The sequence below is a fragment of the Sus scrofa genome, chromosome 6, assembly GCF_054392235.1.
Source record: "Sus scrofa isolate SSC_HxYL_T2T_F1_AM1 chromosome 6, Sscrofa_HxYL_maternal_Yorkshire_Landrace_v2.0, whole genome shotgun sequence".
Lineage (NCBI taxonomy): Eukaryota > Metazoa > Chordata > Mammalia > Artiodactyla > Suidae > Sus > Sus scrofa.
Genome location: NC_139388.1, coordinates 87283200 through 87304923, shown reverse-complemented (window position 1 = coordinate 87304923; position 21724 = coordinate 87283200). Strand labels below are relative to the sequence as shown.

The window sequence follows — 21724 nt, the reverse complement described above, 5'->3', positions numbered from 1 at the left end:
GTCTGTTTATTGTGTAAATTTTAGATAATGGGTTTTTATTTAGTTTTGAAAGAAATGAGCTTTCAAAGGGGCTGAAAGGGAATGTTTCATTGAGCTGTAAAGTCTGAGGTTTAGTTGCATTTTTTTCATTATGCTTTAAAGAGTTTATTCTAAGGAGTTCCCATCGTGGCTCAGTGGTTAACAAATCCCCGACTAGGAACCATGAGCTTGCGGGTTCCATCCCTGGCTCCTGGCCTCGCTCAGTGGGTTAAGGATCTGGTGTTGCCATGAGCTGTGGTGTAGGTTGCAGACTCGGCTCGGATCCTGAGTTGCTGTGGCTCTGTGGCTATGGTACAGGCCGGTGGCTACAGCTCTGATTTCGACCCCTAGCCTAGAAACCTCCATGTGCCACGGGAGCAGCCCAAGAAATGGCAAAAAGACAAAAAAAAAAAATTAGAAATATTTAGATGGCCTCTGCTGTTTGACTTTAATAGATCAAGTGTTTGAATTAAACATAAGAGGCGAGCTTAATGAATTTACTGTGCCTATGTGCTAGGCCTTAGCAATAGAGCATGTCTTACTAACCCTAAGCAAAAAATAAAAATCTTAGTAGACCAAGAACATGAAGTTTTAATTAAGTTTAGAAAATTGTGAAGTAGACTTCTAGTGGGCAGGAATAACAAGGTTAGAGGATAGAATGAGCATGATATTAGTGGCAGAACAACACATAACTAACTCAGGGAAACTAAAGCTGTGCTGTCCAGCATTTTACCTGCACTTTCCATTAAGACAGCCACTAGCCACATGAGGCTATTGACCACTTGAGCAGTGATTAGGCTTGAGGAATTGAATTTTAAGTAACCACTTAGTAGGAAGAGCAGATAATCTCTATCATAGAACATTGTATTGGATAGAACTGCTATTAAATTTGACCTAGCACTCTCTTCAGCTCTACAAAATCAAACTTTCTTGTTACAAGCACTTAACAGTATTGCTTGTTTGAATTAGTGGCTTTTACCACCACCCTAGCCTCACTCAGTGGGTTAAGGATCTGGCGTTGCCATGAGCTGTGGTGTGGGTTGCAGATGTAGCTCAGATCCCATGTGGCTATGGCTGTGGTGTAGGCCAGCAGCTGCAGTAGCTCTAGATTCGACCCCTAGCCTGGGAACCTCCATATGCTGTGGGTGCGGCCCTGAAAAGCTTTAAAAAAAAAAAAAAGGAAAAATAGAGCAAATGTTTTAACCTACCTTCTTCCAAGGAATATCTGCTTTTTGAAGGAGAGCATGGTATTTATAAAATGCCACTGGATGTACAGCAGAAATTGACAGAACAATGTAAATACAATAAAAAAAATTTTAAAATGCCATTGGAGAGTCAGTCTCCTACCCTCTATGCTTACTCCATAAATGCACCTGGGCCATGGGGTGGAATATGGGACAGATAAGCACCAGTTAATTGGGAATTCTTCTGGGGGGAGGGGCTAGGGTGAATTTCTAGTAGCCATTGTTACCTTCTTTTCACTCCTAACCATAGCTTACAAGAAAAATTAGTGCCAATTTAGCATCCAACCTCTGACCTCCCAAGTTCAATTCTAGGTCAGGTCAAACGTATGACAACCTTCAGCATGATGACTTGTTTGTATCTAAGGTTTTTTTTTTTTTTTTTTTTTTTTTTATCTTTGCCATTTCTAGGGCCGCTCCCAGGGTGTATGGAGGTTCCCAGGCTAGGGGTCTAGTCAGAGCTGTAGCTGCCAGCCTACACCTGAGCCACAGCAATGTGGGATCCGAGCCAAGTCTGCAACCTACACCACAGCTCATGCCAGCACCAGATCCTTAACCCACTGAACAAGGCCAGGGATTGAACCTGCAACCTCATGGTTCCTAGTCGGATTTGTTAACCACTGAGCCATGATGGGAACTCCTGTAACTAAGAATTTTAACCCTAACAGAGTGCAAACATTAAGCACACACTTTAAACAAAAACAGGACATTTTCCTAAAAGTGAATAATGTGTATGAAAATACATAGACATTTGTAGAATACTTTACAAATTATAAAAGAGTCCTGATTTACTGATACAATTTGGCAGTCAAAACAGTTCCCAAAGGAGATTAGACAGCAGTTCCTTTTTCCAAGTTTTGTTAAATTTCAGCTGTATTTTTTTTTTTTTTTCTTTTGCTTCTTAGGGCTGCACTTGCGGCATATGGAGATTCTCAGGCTAGGGGTCTAATAGCTACAGCTGCCAGCTTACACCACAGCCACAATAAGCCGAGTCTGTGATCTACACCACAGCTCACGGCAACACCAGATCCTTAACCCACTGAGCAAGGCCTGGGATCGAACCTGCAACCTCATGGTTCCTAGTCAGATTCGTTTCCGCTGCACCATGGCGGGAACTCCAAACTTAACTTTTTTCTTCTTCTTGCAATTCCCATTCCAAACAAGCTCTTTTAGCTTCCAGTTTGCAGGTAATTTAGGTCTTTTATCTTCCTCCATAATTTCCTGGTGATTTCATTTTTGAGCTTCATTCTACCACCAGGACACATAAAGTCTGTCAGCAAAAGTATGGAAACAAGTTCAAATGGATGTTACTTCTCTTGTTACACGGTAGGCCACCCAAAATGGACTTAAGGATCTTACCCTGAAAGGAAGGGCACCACACTGCGTGTGTGTACTGGGGAGATTTCATGTAGCGGGAGGAGATCCGGCAGACACCCAAACCTATACTTCTAAGGTTTCTTACTGCATCCAAGGAACCATGTGGTCAAGATGAAAAGAGCAATAATTTGGAAGTAGGAAGGCCTGAAACGGGGAGTTCTCGTTGCGGTGCGTCAGAAACAAATCAGCCTAGAACTCCATGAGGTTTCAGGTTCAATCCCTAACCTCCCTCAGTGGGTTAAGGATCCAACATTGCCATGGGCTGTGGTGTAGGTCACAAACGTGGTTCAGATCCTGTGTTGCTGTGGCTGTGGTGTAGGCTGGCAGCTGTAGCTCTGCTTCGACCCCGAGCTGATGAACTTCCATATTGCTGTGGGTGCGGTCCTAAAAAGCAAAAAAAGTAGGGCAAAAAAATATATACTGATTTGACTATTCCCTGGCTGTGTGACATAAGTCTCTCAGGACTGGACTGAAAGAACATTTCCCAAAGTACAAGTTCCACTGTACAGAGAAACTTGAGAGGATTTTAGGGATTGGCGAATGACACTGACTCACATACTGAGTCACCATTTTCATTCCTCTTTTAATTCAGATTGAGTTTTAGACAAAGTTTCAGTGACTAATAGCTTTAACACCTCTCAAAACACCTATCTTAACACGTCCTTTAATCTCCCTTTAAAAACAGGGTAGGAGGAGTTCCTGCTGTGTATCAGCAGGTTAAGAACCCAACTAGTATCCATGAGGATGCGGGTTTGATCCCTGGCCTTGTTCAGTGGATTAAGGATCTGGCATTGCTGCAAGCTGTGATGTGGATCAAAGATGTGGCTCAGATCCAGATCCAGCATCGCTGTGGCTGTGGGGTAGGCCATCAGGTGCAGCTTTAATTTGACCCTAGCCTGAGAATTTCCATATGCTGTAGGTGGGCCCCCCAAAAGACAAACAAACAAAAACAGGGTAGGAGACACCACCAGAATGCATCGGAATTCAAACCCAGACTGTGTGAAACTATAGGAAAAAAAAAATCTTTTTTTTTTTCCCCAACCTAGTAAACTGCCCCCCCCACCCTCCGAACCCAAAACTAAAGCTCACAAAACTGTAGAAACAAACAAACAAAAAAAAGAATGGAAAGAGAACCTAGAGAGTAAAAAGAGATTAAAATTTAAAATTCCCACATTAAATAGTAATATTACATTTAAATAGTAATTTAAAAAAACACTGAAAAATGGACAAATGGTGACACTTACGGTATAAATCATGAAGGTGGTATCCTCATTTCCCTACTGTCTATGAAGTTCAGAAAGTTTTAGGTCACAGTTACCGGAAGAGTTAGGCCAAGAACCCAAATTTCCTAATTTCTGGCTTTTTTCCCCTGAGCCGCATCTGCAACCTACACCACAGCTCATGGCAATGCCAGATCCTTAACCCACTGAGCAAGCGCAGGGATCGAACCTGCAACCTCATGGTTCCTAGTCAGATTCATTAACCACTGTGCCACGATGGGACCTCCATAATTAAAATTTTAATAAATATTATTGACTTTTTTTTTCTTTCTTTGTCTTTTTGCCTTTTCTAGGGCCGCTGCCACGGCATATGTAGGTTCCCAGGCTGGGGGTCCAATCAGGGCTGTAGCTGCTGGCCTACACCAGAACCACAGCAACGCCGCATCTGTGACCTACACCACAGCTCATGGCAATGCCCACTGAGCAAGGCCAGGGATCGAACCCGCAACCTCATGGTTCCTAGTCGGATTCATTAACCACTGAGCCACGACGGGAACTCCTGACTGACTTTTCTTAAAGGTAGAAATTCCCATTCCTACCAGCAATGCTTAGAAGTGCAGGTTTCTGGAATCTTCTCTATTATTTGTATTGGTCTTTTTATTTTTTGCCAATTTGAGAGAGGTACAACCACATGCAATTGTTTTTTCACATCCTTACCGTTGATATTAGTTTTCCCTCTTCTGTGAGATAGAAATCCAATTTTGTTTTGTCCAGATTTCAGCCAATCATGCAAGCAAGCACTATTCTATTCTAAAAGGTATCACTTTCTCGGAGTTCCCATCGAGGCTCAGTGGTTAACGAATCCGACTAGGAACCATGACGTTATAGGTTCGATCCTTGGCCTTGCTCAGTGGGTTAAGGATCCGGCATTGCCGTGAGCTGTGGTGTAGGTCGCAGATGCACCTCGGATCCCGCGTTGCTGTGGTTCTGGCGTAGGCCAGTGGCTACAGCTCCAACTGGACCCCTAGCTTGGGAACCTCCATATGCCGAGGGAAGCAGCCCTAGAAGAGGCAAAAAGACAAAAAAAAAAAAAAAAGTATCACTTTCCCACTAAATCCACTTGTGAACCTTCAATTCTGTTCCACTTGATTTATATGTCATTTTCTGTGCATTTAAAAATTTTTGTCTGAAGACTTTTATTAGGTTTTAATTCCTGGTAAGACAAATCTCTTTTCATCCCCCCCCTCCTCCAAATACCCCTGGCTATTTCTTCCATTCAAGTTCTAACCAGGCCTGACCCTGCTTAGCTTCTGAGATCTGATGAGCTAAAGCACATTCCCTGGCTATTTCTATAAAAAATTTAAAATTAACTTTTTTTTTTTTTTTTGTCTTTTGTCTTTTTGTCTTTTGTTGTTGTTGTTGTTGCTATTTCTTGGGCCGCTCCCGCGGCATATGGAGGTTCCCAGGCTAGGGGTTGAATCGGAGCTGTAGCCACCGGCCTACGCCAGAGCCACAGCAACGCGGGATCCGAGCCGCGTCTGCAACCTACACCACAGCTCACGGCAACGCCGGATCGTTAACCCACTGAGCAAGGGCAGGGACCGAACCCGCAACCTCATGGTTCCTAGTCGGATTCGTTAACCACTGCGCCACGACGGGAACTCCTAAAATTAACTTTTAATTTTGGAATTGGAAATATATTAATATGGTTCAAAATATTTTATATATGTATATATAAACACACACACATATAGTAACTCCCCACAAATAAATCACTTATATTAGCCCCTTGCAAACAAAAATATATTCCTAGTAACCCTAACCCTGTCCATTGTCCCTTAAATGTGGCATACTATAACTATATAACTATGCTATGTACCTTGCATTTTTCACTTAGTATATTTTGGACATTTTTCCAAATTATTATACAGAGAGCTGCCTTGTTCCTTTTTACAGCTTCACCGTGTTCCACTGAATGTACCATAATGTATTTAAGCAGTCTTCTATTGACAGATATTTGAGTTGTTTCCAATTTTTTTCTTTTACAAAAAACTGAAACAATTTTTGTTTTTGTTTTTATCTTTTTAGTGCCTTATCAGCTGCATATGGAGGTTCCTAGGCTAGGGAACTGAAACCTGAGACCTTCTGGTGCAGGGCTTGCACCTCGACCTCTCTTTGAGCAACAGCATACAAAGAAACTATAGGGGATTAAAAATAACTGGGGCAAATTGTGAACAAGATACAAAAAGACCAAAAACTCAACTGCCACTTCTGAGGTGCTGGGAGCAAAAGCAGAGTACTGTGCATGATCCCTGCACACAGCGCCACCAAGGGGCTGGGCCGACCACCTAGGCAGCCCCTTCAGCGGGGACACATGGATCAGCTCCTACCCTCACCCCAAATAAAGGACCAGCTCCCTGTCCCCCTCAGGGAACAAGCAAGGGCACCTATTTCTCGTTTTCACTCCTTCCTGCTGCAGTACAAATCCTAATAAAAGTCATGCCTGAATTTCTCATCTGTCCTCTTATCAATTTCTACTGATTACACAGTCTAAGAACCCTGGTCATTAACACTACCCGCAATATTTGTTTTGTTGTTGGTTGTTTTGGTTTTTTTAGGGCCGCACCCAAGGCATTGGAGGTTCCCAGGCTAGGGGTCCAATCGGAGTTACAGCTGCTGGCCTATATACCACAGCTCACGGCAACACCAGATCCTTAACCCACTGAGCGAGGCCAGGGATCGAACCCGTGTCCTCATGGATACTAGTTGGGTTCGTTAACCTCTGAGCCACGACGGGAACTCCGAACTTAAAGATTTTTGTCATGGTATTTTCCAGTTCCAAAAAACAAATCAATAACCCACTGAGATTCTGACAGAATAACATCACATTTATACTGAGATACCCTTGTACTATTATGTTTATATTTTGTCTTCCAACCAGAAATCCCTTCGTTATTAATGGAAATTTAACTTTTTTTTTTTCTTCTGTCTTTTTGCATTTTCTTGAGCCGCTCCTACGGCATATGGAGGTTCCCAGGCTAAGGGTCTAATCGGAGCTGTAGCCACCAGCCTATGCCAGAGCCACAGCAACGCAGGATCCGAGCTGTGTCTGCGCCCCACACCACAGCTCACGGCAATGCCGGATCCTTAACCCACTGAGCAAGGCTGGGGAACGAACCTGCAACCTCATGGTTCCTAGTGAGATTCGTTAACCATTGCGCCACGGCGGGAACTCCCTGGAAATTTAACTTTGTGTATTTCAAATTATTTCATTTCTTTCTTCCGGCTATCATTCAAATCTTATATCTAGGTATCTTTTCATTTGGAGGATTACTTTTTCATTTCCACCTCTAATTAAGTTTTAGTGAAGAAAAAATATTTTCGTATATTCCTCCTGTTTCCAGAATCTTACCGAATTATATTAATATCTTCAACTCTTATTAATTCTGGCTCAGTCTCCCTGCTAGGCACGGAAGAAGGAACAGGACGGGACAGGCCCTGCTCTCCTGCAGTTTATAACGTTGGGGGAAAAGAAAAAAGAACAGATGAGAAAAATATCTTAAAATACTGCCATATGACAGTTCCTAGGGCCTATGCGTATCAGCGTCGTCAGGGAAGACCTGCTTCGGAGGAGGTGACACGGAAGCTAAGCGCTAAAGGGAAAGCCCTTTCCGTTGAAGAGTACAATACACAGTTGAGGCGACTTTGCACCGTACCCCCATTAGGCCATTCCTACCCAGTCAATCTTTCCGCAACACTTCACACCCTTTTCCAACTCGCCCCTCCCCGTCCCCGGGCCTTTTGCGGCTGCGCAAAGCCTTGCCCAATAGAAAACCTCTCACGTCTGAAAGAGGCAAAGATTCGTCCCAATTGCCTGAGGCTTCCCGGAAGGGGCGGGACTTACGCTAGTTACAAACCTGTACTGACGCGGCAGTCCAAAGGCTGGCGGAAGTGCTCCGAGTTGTTGCCGGAAGTGGGAAAGGAAAGGCTGTAATGGCGGCTGCTACTCTGGTCGAGAAGGTAAGTGACGCCGGCCTTACCCAGGGGTTTTAGTTAGTGAGGGCGCCGGTGGTTGGCAAGGGCGAGAGGTGGAGGAGATGCTTGTGTTTCAGACTAGGAAAGTACAGCTACTGTGGGGTCTGGGTCGGCTCTGAGCTTCCGGCCTGGTGGGACTTGTGGGGAATCGCTTGGGCCTTCCGGGAAGAAGTCGAACTGGCCCCACTCTAGCCTGTCCTCCTCGCTGTAGGTGCCGGGGAACGGCGCAGAAGAGCAGCAGCCCCCACTGGGGCCCGAGGAGCTAGCCGCCCAGAAGCGCGAACAGAGACTGCGCAAATTCCGGGAACTGCATCTGAAGCGGGTGAGTAGCCAGAGAGGCCCGCTGAGACCTTTTACCCGGCCGGGCCCGTGCGCGTTTCTGGAGGGACGAGGAGGCCGCGCCCGCGCGTGTGACAGGCCCGCAGGGCAGGATAAAAGTTCCGTTCCGGTAGTTCTCAACCCTCGCAGTACATTGGAGTCACTTTTGGAAAGGGACATGCTCTCTCCAGCCCTCCTCCCACCCACATCTGTTTTAACTTAGTTGGGCTGGTTTGGGCATTTATCTTACTAACAACCTCCCTGCTGTGTGATTTGTATAAACTCTTCATTGTATCTAGGGAAATATATATGGAAGAAACTCGTCCATGTTAGCAAGAGTTGGTTGTCGCTTCATTGAAAAGTACTCAGCAAATCTCGGAAAGTCTGTAGGGTCAGTAGTTCAGCTAGTTGGTGGGGAACCAGATGAGTAAGATAAGGCCTCTGTTCTTAAGTCGAGGAGAGAATTTTCTGGCTAGAAATTACACTGTTGTTAAAAAATTATATTGTAAATATTGTTAAAAAATATATGTTGTAAAATTGAGATAGGAACAAAGAACCTTGGGAGTGCAGAGGAGGAGATATTGTTGCAGTTTGGGGGACCTCAGGGAGTGTCTCCTATAAGAGATGACACCTAAACTACTGCTTGAAAGATGATTAAGATATTAACAGAAAAATGAAATGTCCAAAATATTTACACAAAGGCGGAGTTCCCATTGTGGCTCAGTGGTTAACAAATCCGTCTAGGAACCAAGAGGTTGTGAGTTTGATCCCTGGCCTTGCTCAGTGGGTTAAGGATCTGGCGTTGCCCTGAGCTGTGGTGTAGGTTGCACACATGGCTCGGATCCCGCGTTTCTGTGGCTGTGGCGTAGGCCAGCAGCTACTTCTCCGATTCTACCCCCTAGCCTGGAAACCTCCATATGCTGCAGGAGCGGCCCTAGAAATGGCAAAAAGACAAAAACAAAACCAAAATATGTACACATAGGGAAGAAATGCAATGGAAGAGAATTCATATCTGAGATAGGAGTCCAGCAAACAATTGGCTACAGTTGGAGCCAAGAAACAAAAAAGCATTTCTTGACTGTTTCAACTCAGTGGCCTGACAGCTTTGCCATGGTTTCATAAAACTCCCAACATCACTCTATCAGAGTGTAACAAAAACAAGACTGTGCCAACCACAGAAATGACCACACAGCACCTTCTTCTGCTAACACCAGTGACAAGTACAACTAGTCTCACTCAGTTACCTTGGCTCCTATATGAAAACTAAAGATACCAATCATAGAATGCCCTGGCTTTCTTACAGTGCCTGATTCAGAGCAGAGCCATGCTTCTTTAAACCTTGTCCCCCTAGTCACCCAATACAAACTCAAACCCTGAAAATAGCTCCTTCTAACATCCTCTCACTGAAATGCCTACAGTTCTCCATGGTTTGCTGTTTCCTTGAGTGCAACACACACACCCCTTTGACTACATGTGTCTTTTCAACTGGAGGGCATTGCCAGAGTCAAGAGAGTGAGTGATGGTTATTGAGAAGAATCTCTCTCTTTACCTAGAAAAATTTAATAAAGAAAAAACAGGCTTAAATATTTACTCGGGAGTGTGTAAAGAACATGTGGTTGGAAATTAAGAGACATGTCTTCCTGGACTAACTGCCAGCAACCTGTGACCCAAGAAACATCTAACTTAAGTTGTCCTTAAGATGGTATACTCATTTTGCTTTATGCAGTTAAGATTATTTTAAAATAGACTCCTCATACAGTAAGTTAAATGGAAAATGCCTTTCTTTTTCTTTTTTTTGTCTTTCTGCCATTTTCTTGGGCCGCTCCCAGGGCATGTGGAGGTTCCCAGGCTAGGGGTCTAATCGGACCTGCAGCCACCAGCCTATGCCACAGCCCCAGCAACCGGGGACCCAAGCCGCGTCTGCAACCTACACCACAGCTCATGGCAACGCTGGATCCCTAACCCACTGAGCAAGGCCAGGGATCGAACCCGCAACTTCATGGTTCCTAGTCAGATTTGTTAACCACTGAGCCACGACAGGAACTCCGGAAAATGCCTTTCATTTGCCATAATGTAAAGTTAAAATATTTAAAGAGGAGGGGGGAGTTGGGAAAGATTTAATACCTACCTACTGAGATAGGTATTAAGGCCCCTAGCCCCAGATTGAGGCTTCTTCCTTGAATTAGGATTAAGGGAATTGAAAGTAGAATATTTTTCTCATCATGAGATGTAATGTTATTTCCTGCTATCTAAAGTCTACATAAGTGCCGCTGTAGTTTGCCTTCTGCATTTTGTGAAACCTTGTTCTGTCTAACTGTAAGGAACCTGCTTACAGGGACCACACAGGTAGATGGAGACAGAGCTGACTTTAACCCCCAGGCATCTGAATCAGCAAACCAGTGCAGTCCAGCACATTTCTTGACTGTATACAAATGCAGACCTAATTAGGCTGTTCCTGCTTAAAATTCTTTGATGGTGCTCTTGATTTTAGGATAACATGGAGTCCCCTTGTTAATGTGTCTTGCCTGACCTTCCTCAAAGAGGGAAGGATTTGTTTGGATTTATTTCCAAGTTTCAGCAGATAGTCTTTTTGTGTTTATGGTTTTAGAATGAAGCTCGTAAATTAAATCACCAGGAAGTTGTTGAAGAAGATAAAAGACTTAAGTTACCTGCAAATTGGGAAGCCAAAAAAGCTCGTTTGGAGTGGGAACTACAAGAAGAAGAAAAGAAAAAGGTTAGGAACTATTCTGCTGTTTTCATAAGTGGTTTATTCAGTCGTTCTGTTGTATTGAGACAGAAGAAAATGCTTTTTACCAGCCGCAGACCCTTTGGACGAGTAATTTAACCTCTCTGTGCCTATGTTTTCTCCTCTGTAAAATGGGGACTGTGATAATTGTTTGAGATTAATTATGAAATAAATGAGCCAGTGCATATAAAACAATTAAAAGAGGGTCTGAGTCCTGATAAATGTTGAAAAAGTATTATTTTTTAGATTGAAATACTCCATATATACCAGAGCAGATTTCCAAATTTCCTGGCTATTTTTAATGTACTGCTTGATATTTTTATTCAGTCTTTATTTAAAATAGATCAAATAATTGCATTAGGCTTTTTTTTCCCCCCCTGCTTTTTAGGAATGTGCAGCAAGAGGGGAAGACTATGAGAAAGTGAAATTGTTAGAGATCAGTGCAGAAGATGCAGAAAGATGGGAGAGGAAGAAGAAGAGGAAAAACCCCGATCTGGGATTTTCAGGTAAAACTGACCTTTACTTTATTGAATGGGGCTGGTGGATAAGCATTGCCTTCAAGTTTTTCTGGTTTTAAGAAAGGATATGCCGCTTCATGGAATGTTCTCTGAGAGGCTTACTCCCAAGAAAAATGCAAATATATCCCATAGGGCAGAAGTAAAAAAGGCTGTACTCAGTTGGATCCTTGTATTTGTTGTGGTAAAATTGAAGCCTGTGTTATCAGCATCTTCAGGATAGAACCTATGCGTAGATTATTGTCTTGTGCATATATTACTAATAATAATTTTGATTTTTTCTTTGAATAGTAGTGACCAAACAAGGAAATATATCATTTCTGATTCTCCTTTTATTTTTAGATTATGCTGCTGCCCAGCTTCGTCAGTATCATCGGCTGACCAAACAGATCAAACCAGACATGGAAACGTATGAGAGACTGAGAGAAAAGCAGTAAGTTGACGGGATTAGTGCAAGTCCCGACTTTGTCCTGAAATGATGTTGATGTATTTATTCGTGTATGTAAATGGACACACGTAAAGGCAGACACACTTGAGTGCCTGGCCGTGGGTTATCCAAGCTGTCTCAGAGTGGTTTCTCGTCTTGATGACACCATTTATTGCTCATCTGTAGCAGTTAATTAAGCCAACTCCTCATTAACTTTCTATCTGGGCGTGGAGAGTTTAATACCCAGCTTAATACTCAGATATTTTAGGAGGCAGGATGCTTTAGTGCCAGGGTGGGTGAGCTTGTGCTGTAAAGGACCAGATAGTAAAAACACTTATTAGGCTATGCGGTCTCTTGTGATGCGAAAGCAGCCATAGAGGCGACATGGGCATACAGGTGGGCTGTGTCCCTGTAAAACTGTTGACAAAAACAGATGCTGGAGTTTGCTGGCCTGCTATAGTGGAAAGAGAACCTGAGCCTAGAAGCAGGTCCTTTAACCCCTGGCCCTTGGCTCTTTCATCTGTAAAACAAAGGTGTTGGAGTAAGTGACTTCTTACTTCTGTCTCTTTAGGTTCTTTTTTTTTTTTTAAAGGTAAAGTAGAATCTCACAGTAAAGTTATGTAGGCATCTTACCTCTCATCTTGAATGGTAATTTAGTTTGAAATTTGAAAATGTGGCGCACTCGCAGTGTTATTCCAAGTCCATGTTGTCATATTTTCAGTGGAGAAGAGTTTTTTCCAACATCCAACAGTCTTCTTCATGGAACACACGTGCCTTCCACAGAGGAAATTGATAGAATGGTGGTAGATCTGGAAAAACAGTGAGTACTCCGTGCAGCAGCCCGGAATTTGAAATGTTTAATAACCAAATGGACATAATGTGCTTAGAATGAACTGAGAAGACAGATATCGTACTTGCCAATTTTTGACTTAGCATGTAGAGTGGTTTGGGGAACAGACAGCTCGTAGATGTTGAGTCCATATGATTTGAATGAGTATGCAAAATATTGATGGAATTGAGTTGTCAAAATCAAAAGTTATAAAATTAAGAAATTAGCCTTATTTTTACTTAAACTATCATTCACTCTTTGATTTGAAGAAGTATGAGTTTTCTCATGAATGTGCCTTTGTTGCATGTTTCTTGTTACCGATTTAATACTGATTAGGCAGAGCAGAATGGATTGATATTTTATGAGTTAATGCACTCAAGCATTAAGGGGAGTAATTTAGTACAAACTGTGTACTTTGTCCATGTTAGCTATGGTTATTATTAATTATTTTGTCATAATCATTTTTAAGTGATACTTCATGTGTCCGATTCCTAACAGTGTGTCCTTGCTCTTTGAGGAGTATTCTGAAGCTGAGTTTGTGTGTATTGAATTTCAGGTGCATGCCCAGGGTTGTGCTGTTGGATGGGCAGTTTCAGTTTTTTTCCCCTTGAAGGTGCTAGTTTAAGTGTACTGATGACATACTTAGCTATTTAGCCCTGTTTAATTCAGATCAAAAAAGAAGACAATTTTGAACTTTGTAAATTATTTTCTTCACCCAGAATTGAAAAACGAGACAAATATAGCCGGAGACGTCCCTATAATGATGATGCAGATATTGACTACATTAATGAAAGGAATGCCAAGTTCAACAAGAAGGCAGAAAGATTCTATGGGAAATATACAGCTGAAATTAAACAGAATTTGGAAAGAGGAACAGCTGTCTAATCCATTACTTCAGGAACTGTTTCGAGAAGCTTCAAAATGGAGGGGAAGTTTCTGTTAGCAAACTGATGTTGTCTTCAGTTATACCAGTGAGCCAGAGCTCCTTCTATGCTTTCCACTTAGCATTTAAAAATAAATGTTTTTTCTTAAACATACACTTCCACGTATGTTTTCCACAATTTTGTGCTTGGATATAAGATGTATTTCTTGTAGTGTACTTGTTTTGTAAAAATCTACTTTGTATAAATTCTAATTATATTATTTTTCTATGTATTTTAAATGTGTATGTTGAATCTTTGAAGCATTTTGGGTTCAAGAATGCCGGCAGCATATGTAAATGCAGTCATTGTTAACTTTGAATGTTGTTACGAATTTGACAAAGATCTGGAACGGGACTCAGGAACCATTTGGGGTTGTAGACTCTGAAGCTAAGGATGGCGGTGAGGGAGGTGGCAGTGGCTCTTGGAGGGTGGGTGCAGGCTCTACCCCGGGCTGCTTAGGACCAACTTGGAGAAGTAACAACTCTCCAGCCATGAATAGTGACCATGTACCGTCTCTCCTTCCCCACCCTTTTTTGGGGGTCATGCCTGAGGCACGCGTTAGTTCCTGGGCGAGGGATCCAACTCTTGTCGCAGTAGTAGCAATGGGTCCACCAGGGAACTCCCTGCAGTTCCCTTTTTAAAAAGTAAATACCTGTTGGAATAGAATACCCAGTAAATACTTTGTAAAACAAATATTTGTATTTGCCCATTTATATATAGACAGATATACACATAACATGCTTCCATTCTACAAATATTTAACCATTTTCTATTACAGGAAATTCCAAACATATTCAAAAGAAGACAGTAAAGTAGTATGAGTCCCATATACCTAGTACTCATCTTCAGTAATTATCAACTTAGGCCAATCTTTGTTTCATCTTTATTTCTATCTACTCTCTTAACTCTCATGTTACTTTGAAGGAAATAAATGTAAAATTTCATTTATAAATATTTCAGTATGTATCTGAAAGATAAAAACTTAAAAAGACCACAATACCATTATCACAATAGTTTTAATAAAAGTCAAGATATATAATTTTTTATATGGTATATTTTTTTTCTATGTGTTGATAAAAAGGCCAAGTACCTAAATTAGGACATTCCAAATTAATAAAAATCTGAAGCTCAGAGAAAATTTCACAGATACCAGCTTTAGTGTTTAATGAATATGGAATTACCACTGGTGATTATTCCCTTTAAAAGTTGATGTAGGGATTTCCCATTGTGGCTCAGTGGAAACCAATCTGACTAGTATCCAGGAGGATGCAGTTTCACTCCCTGGCCTCACTCAGCAGATAATGGATCCAGCTGTGAGCTGTGGTGTAGGTTGTAGATGCAGCTCGGATCTGATGTTGCTGTGGCTGTGGTATAGGCTGGCAGCTACAGCACTGATTCGACCCCTAACCTGGGAACGTCCATGTGCCGTGGGTGCGCCTCCCCCAAAAGTCAAAACGTTGTGAAACAGAATTTGGCAATATATTTAAAAGAATAGGGAGTTCCCGTCGTGGCTCAGAGGTTAATGAATCCAACTAGGAACCATGAGGTTGCGGGTTCGATCCCTGCCCTTGCTCAGTGGGTTAAGGATCTGGCGTTGCCATGAGCTGTGGTGTAGGTTGCAGACGCAGCTCGGATCCTGAGTTGCTGTGGCTGTGGTGTAGGCTGGTGGCTGCAGGTCCGATTAGACCCCTAGCCTGGGAACCTCCATATGCCCTGGGAGCGGCCCAAGAAATGGCAAAAAGACAATAATAATAATAATTCGCTTTGAGCCAGCAGGGTCTATTCTAAGAATGCAAGAATAGCTTGAGACCTGTTAGTTGCCTGTCCAATATCGATTCTCTTCATTACCATCCAGAACCCTGACTTTTTGTGTGTGTGTGAATTTGTGACAAAATCTCCAATTCAACATTTGCTTCCCCAAACTGACTGGTGTTCAGATATTACAGTTCTGGATAGTAAGACACAATCTGATTTATTCTGAGAACGCTCCTTTCCTGACAGGGGAGTTGCCACTCTCTGCTTCCCCCTTCCTTCTTCCTGCTTGGATTCCACATGTGAGGCCTGGAGTTGGAGTAGTCGTCTTATGCCATAAAGTAACAAGCATGAGGGCAAAAGTCATTGTGCTGAGGAGAGTGGAGCAGAGCTTGTGGCCCTGCTGGCACTGCAGAGCAGCTGCACCAGCCCTAGAAGCCTATCGTCTTCCTACTACTTGCTGTGGAATGAATGCATTTATGACCAATGTGTGCTTCCGTTTCAGGACAAATGTTATATATACAAAAATCAATAGTTTTTCTCCACGCTAGAAATAAGTACCTGGAAATGGAGATGGGAGGAAATCATTATTTGAGCAATAAAAATTAGAGTATATTTAGATACAAACTTAAAGAAAAAGCAGAGGACCTATGTGAAGACAATTATAAAATCTAATTGAAAGAGTAAACAGGAGACTTACACTTGCAGCCAAGATGGGGTGATGGGGATGGATTTACCTTTTGCCATTTGACACAAAAACAAGAAAACAAGGGGAGTTCCCGTCATGACTCAGCAGTAGTGAACCTAGACTAGGATCCATGAGGATTCGGGTTTGATCCCTGGCCTCACTCAGTGTGTCAGAGTTGTGGTGTTACTGTGAGCTGTGGTGGAGGTTGCACACGTGGCTTGGATCCCAAGTTGCTGTGCCTGTGGTGTAGGCCAGCAGCTATAGCTCTAATTCAACTCCTAGCCTGGGAATTTACATATCTTTAGAGTGCAGCCCTTAAAAAAAAAAAAAAAAGAAAAGAAAAAAAGCATATGTGAAATAGCAATTTCCAAGCTACTGGAGAGCAAGCTAGGAAGGCCAGTGGTTCATTAGGAGAGGAAACAAGCAAGGATAGCTCTATGATCACCCCCAGCTTACTGCCTTTAGAGAACTTCCTAGCTGTGCATGGGGGGAGAACCCAGGTGGAGCCCAGGGACACCTTTAGCAGAGGAGGTAAAACTGAAGCTCTGCAGAGATCCCAGTGGCAGGAGCTCAGGGTACAGAGTGCTGGAAAGAAAGGAGCTGCACCAACAACTCTGAAAATCTGCAGCGATCTCTTCAGGCATAAGGCAGAATACAAGCATGAGGAAACAACTTGAGGCTGAGGGAAGACGCACCTGACAAGATTAGAGGAAACAGCAGTCAATGCATTGGCAGGTACAGTGGTTTCTGCCACCTGAACTGGAAAACTTTCTTGGGCAGGTCCCCTGTATGGTTCGCCAGGATCGCCACAACACAATACTGGATGGCTTAAACTGCAGATGTGTCTTTGTTCACAGTTCTGGAGGCTGGAAGTCCAAGCTCAAGGTGTGGCAGGGTCAATTTCCAGATTCTCTCCTTGGCTTGTATGTAGATGGTGACTTTCTTGCTGTCCTAACGTGACCTTTTCTCTGTGCATGTGTATTCTTAGCATCTCTTCCTCTTCATATAAGGACACTAGTACTATTGGATTAGGGCCCCACCCCTATGACCTCATTAACATTTGTGACCTCCTTAAAGGCCACATCTCCAAATCTAGGCATACTGGGGGTTAGGGTTTCAGCCTATGAATCTGGGAGGACACAACTCTGTCCATAATGTCAGCCACCTGCTTTGCACTTCAGTTTCCCCAGCTCTAAAATCATTATTGATGCTTTCCTTGGAGCATCGTTGGGAGAACTGGATGAGTGTAACGCGCTTAGACATGTCTAGTTTATAGTGGGGTGGGGACCGTGTGAATTATAATAAGATAACAAAATGAATGAAGTACCATCCTCATACATTTCTTATATGTTGTCTGTTCTCTTTCCTCACCTCCAATTCAAGATAATGCCAAACTGAACACTCAGAAATCTCCAAGGGAGGTAGGATTTTCATGTGACTTGTTCCCTGCCCCCAAAGTCTTTTTTTTTTTTCTTTTTTTTTTTTTAAGGACCAGCAGAGACTTCCTCTTTTTTTGCCAGTCTGACGCTTTGAAGAGATAGGAAGCCCAGGAGCTTTGCAGCCCCCATTCCCCAGGCCCCTTCTCCTTCAGCACTGAGTGGTGCTCTGCCACACTGACCTTCCTCCTCCTGGGCTCTCTTAAGCTCACCGGTTATGCAGGATTAACCTTGCACTCTCCCTGGGCTGCTTCTTCAATCCAAGGCAGTCAGACTCAAAGTCCAGCTGCAGACAAATGGCAACTACTTGCCAAATCCAGGGATCTGAGGTCCCACCTGGCTTTTTGCTACAAAAGAACCAGCACTTATTGTCAAATCATTACAAAACAAACAAACCCCCCTTCTCTATAAAAATCATGTATGAATAGTTGAGCTTTGGATCCAGTCTTGCCCCTGTGGATGAGGTTGTGGCATTTTTGTTTGGAAATTTGCAGGCTTTTGGGAGCTTGACAGGCTGGAGGGACCACAAGAAACTAGGAGATACTGACCACATCTCACCTGGCTGAAACCTGTATGTGTATGTGTGTGTACATGTGTGTGTGTGTGTGGGGGGGGTATGTTCAGAAGGGCAGGCTTGTGTTTCTTCAGCTGGAAATGGCCCCCTGGGGAAAGATGCAGAAAATACTCAACAATCTCAAAAAGTATGCTCTACAATGTATGGCATCTTCCGTACATGGGTTATCATTCACCCCATATATGGAAAACATCTAAAATATACCACAATTTTGACAAAATCTTGCTTTGGCATTTCTCACACCCACCCCCCCTTTGCGTTTTAGTGCTGCACCTGTGGCATATGGAGTTTCCCAGGCTAGGGGTGGAATGGGAGCTACAGCCGCTGGCCTACGCCACAGCCACAGCAACTCGAGATCCAAGCCGCATCTGCGGCCCCCACCTCAGGTCATGGCAAAGCAGGATCCCCCACCCACTGGGTGAGGCCAGGGATAGAACACGCCTCCTCATGGATCCTAGTCAGATTCGTTAACTGCTGAGCCACGAAGGGAACTCCCCATACTTCTTGATATAATAGAAGCCCTCAGATAGGACCGGTCTAGCCCTCACCTCTTGCTTAGAGGCCAGTGTGAGCAGGGACAGAGCCTGAAAGCAGAATAGGGGTGGGGAAGGAAAGCAGCGACAATGAAACAGCCCTTTGGAGTGATCTCGGCAACTACTTAGCGCCCCCTTGTGGGATATTGGGAGCATAGCTTCAAAATCAGTCTTTTTTTTTTTTTTTTAACCCAAGAAGCAAGCATTAGATTTTTTCCTAGTTGTGGCATTAATCCAGAGTCACTCTAGAAAATTACTTCTTCTACTTGGGAGGTGGGGAAGGAAGTATGGAATTTTATTGGTTGATGAAGTCCTTGTGTGGGAACCACAGTACTGACTTAAACCTCTTTTTAAAAAACTGAGGTATAACTTACATGAAGTGCATACTTTTAACATGAATTTTTACATATATGTAAGCTTGTGCAACCATCAACCAGGTCAAGTCTAGGGGGTCCCTCATGACCTCACGCCATAACTGACCTCTCCCACCGATTAGTTTGCCAGTTTTGAGCTTTTCATAAATGGAATCATATAGGATCTAGTCTCCGGAGTCTGACTTTCCTCACTCAACACCGTGTCTAGAGTGAGATTTGCCCAGGTTGTGTGTGAGGTTGGTTTAAACTTTAAATCCCTTTCCAGCTTTGAGGTCTTCTATAAGGAGGGAGGAACACAATTGAGAGAGATCTTTGACCTAGTTTTAGAGAAGATGGTTTCAGGCTCTTGAGGAGAATGAGGAGAATGAAAAGGAGAAGAATTCCATGACCAGTCTTCTCATTGCCTATGGCTCCTGGGGGCAGGTAGATAACTGGTTTCTTTAATTGACGGCTCTTCAGATCCAGAGAAGCTGTGCTCATTGACTGTGCTCCAGAAGCCTCTTCTCCATCTGATTTAGATGAGATTCTGGTCTTTAATCTTGTGCTGTCATGGGATGAGACTTGGTGGTTCTGCAGAGGGGGCCTAGGGAGGCCAGAGGATGGGCTGTGGCAAGTTGCAGTGGCCAAAGAAACTACCCTACCTACTCCATTCTGCCTTCTCTTCTTACCGTCCATGGTCTTCCATCAAGAGGAGGTGGGTTAGTTTCCCAGGGCTGCTGTGATAAAGTACAGTCATCCCTCCATGTCTGGAGGGGATGGTTCTAGGACCCTCCATGATGCCAAAATCCAAGGATGCTCAAGTCCCAGAGTTTGCCCTCCATAGCTGTGGGTCCTGCATCCAGGGGTCTGGACTGAGGTACCACAAACAGGGTGGCTCACACCACAGACCCTTATTGGCTCACAGTTCTGGAGCCTGGATGTCTGAGATCAAGGCAGTGGCAGGGTTGGTACCTTCAGAGGGCTGAGGGAGAGTCTGCTCCATGCTGCTGGTCCAGCTCTGAGTGCTTTTCTGAAATTCCTTTTTTTTTTTTTTGCTGCTCCATGGCATATAGAAGTTCCTAGGCCAGGGACCAAATCTGAGCTGCAGCTATGACCACCTGTGCTGGGCCAGGAATCCAACCCTTACCTCAGCAGTGACCCAAGCTACTGCAGAGACAGTGCTGATCCTTAACCTGCTGCACCATATTAGGAACTCCTAATTTTTTTTTTTTTTGGTCTTTTTAGGGCTGCGCATGTAGCATATGGAAGTTCCCAGGCTAGGGATCAAATTTGAGCTGCAGCTGCTGGCCTACACCACAGCCACAGCAACACCAGATCCAAGCCATGTTTGCAATCTATACTGCTGCTCATGGCAATGCCAGATCCTTTAACCCACTGAGTGAGGCCAGGGATCAAACCCACATCCTCATGGATCCTAGTCACGTTCTTAACCCACTGAGCCACAACAGGAACTCCTGATTTTTTTTTTTTTTTGCCAGACATATGAAATGATGGGACTTTAGGAAATTCAATCATCTTTTCCTTTGTTGTGGATACGAACAACAACATCCAAGTTGATTAGGGTTTCATAATTGTTTATTATTACGGAAAAAAGAATTTTTGTTTCATTATGCAGTCTCACAAAAGTTTTCAGCAAAATTAACCTATACAAATAAGATCAAACTTATGTCTGTCCATTTTTCCAAAGAAGTTGCACAAAATGCCAATAAACACACAAAATGATGCTCAAAACCATTAGCCCACAGGGAAATGCAAAGTAGAACTGCACTGCGATACCACTTCACACCTGCTAGCTAATAATCAAAGAGGTAATAACAAGCGTTGGTGAAAAGATGGAGAAATCGGAAGCCTCCAGACACTGCTGGTGGGACTATAAAATGGGGCAGCTGCTTTGGGAAATGGTGTGGCAGTTCCTCCAAAAGTTAAACATAGGAGGTCCTGTTGTGGCTCAGTGGTTAGCGAACCCAACTAGTATCCCTGAGGACGTGGGTTCAATCCCTGGCCTCGATCAGTAGGTGAAGGATCCGGTTGCTGTGAGCTGCGGTGTACGTGGCAGACTGAGTTGCTGTGGCTCTGGTGTAGCCTGGGAGCTACTGCTCTGATTTGACCCCTAGCCTGGGAACCTCCATGTGCTGCAGGTTTGGCCCTAAAAAAAAAAAAAAAAAAAAAAAAAAAGGGTTAAACATAGAAGAGTTCCCGTTGTGGTACAGCAGAAATGAATCTGACTCGTATCCATGGGATGCAGGTTCGATCTTGCTCAGTGGGTCAGGGTTCCAGTGTTAGCTGTGAGTTGTTGTATAGTCACAGACTTAGCTCGGATCCTGAGTTGCTGTGGCTGTGGCGTAGGCTGGCAGCTGCAGCTCTGATTCGACCCCTAGCTTGGGAACTTTCATATACTGTGGGTACAGCCCTAAAAAAAAAAAAAAAAAAAAAGTTGAACATAGAGATACCATGTAACCCAATAATTCCATGCCTGGGTATGTGAGGAAGGAAGATGTAGTGTCACACAAAAAAATGCTAGCAAGTGTTCACAGCAGCATTCTTCATAGCAGCTAGAAAGCGGAAGCAATCAAATGACGAATGGGCAAAGATAATGTGGTACGTCCATGTAGTGGAATATTACTCAGCAATAAGAAGAACTAAACTACTGAGCCCTGCTACACCATGGATGAATCTTAAAAACATTTCGCTAAGTGACATAAGTCAGACACCAAAGAC

The 21724-nt window shown here is 43.5% G+C and overlaps 1 protein-coding gene across 1 annotated transcript; it reads left to right on the top strand.

Moving 5' to 3' along the window:
* The first annotated feature begins 7814 nt into the window (after positions 1–7814).
* SYF2 (SYF2 pre-mRNA splicing factor) lies at positions 7815–14688 on the top strand. The gene is made up of 7 exons (XM_021095593.2): positions 7815–7876; positions 8103–8213; positions 10818–10943; positions 11344–11461; positions 11813–11903; positions 12619–12717; positions 13446–14688. The coding sequence occupies exons 1-7, from the start codon at positions 7850–7852 to the stop codon at positions 13609–13611; spliced, it is 738 nt and encodes a 245-aa protein (XP_020951252.2). The 5' UTR covers positions 7815–7849; the 3' UTR covers positions 13612–14688.
* The last annotated feature ends 7036 nt before the right edge of the window (positions 14689–21724 follow it).

Bases quoted from the DNA above. Each gene is read 5' to 3' on its own strand.
- SYF2 (XM_021095593.2), top strand. From the start codon at position 7,850: ATGGCGGCTGCTACTCTGGTCGAGAAG. The intron at 8,214-10,817 runs GTGAGTAGCCAG...TTATGGTTTTAG, and splicing joins GGGAACTGCATCTGAAGCGG to AATGAAGCTCGTAAATTAAA. The intron at 10,944-11,343 runs GTTAGGAACTAT...CCTGCTTTTTAG, and splicing joins AAGAAGAAGAAAAGAAAAAG to GAATGTGCAGCAAGAGGGGA.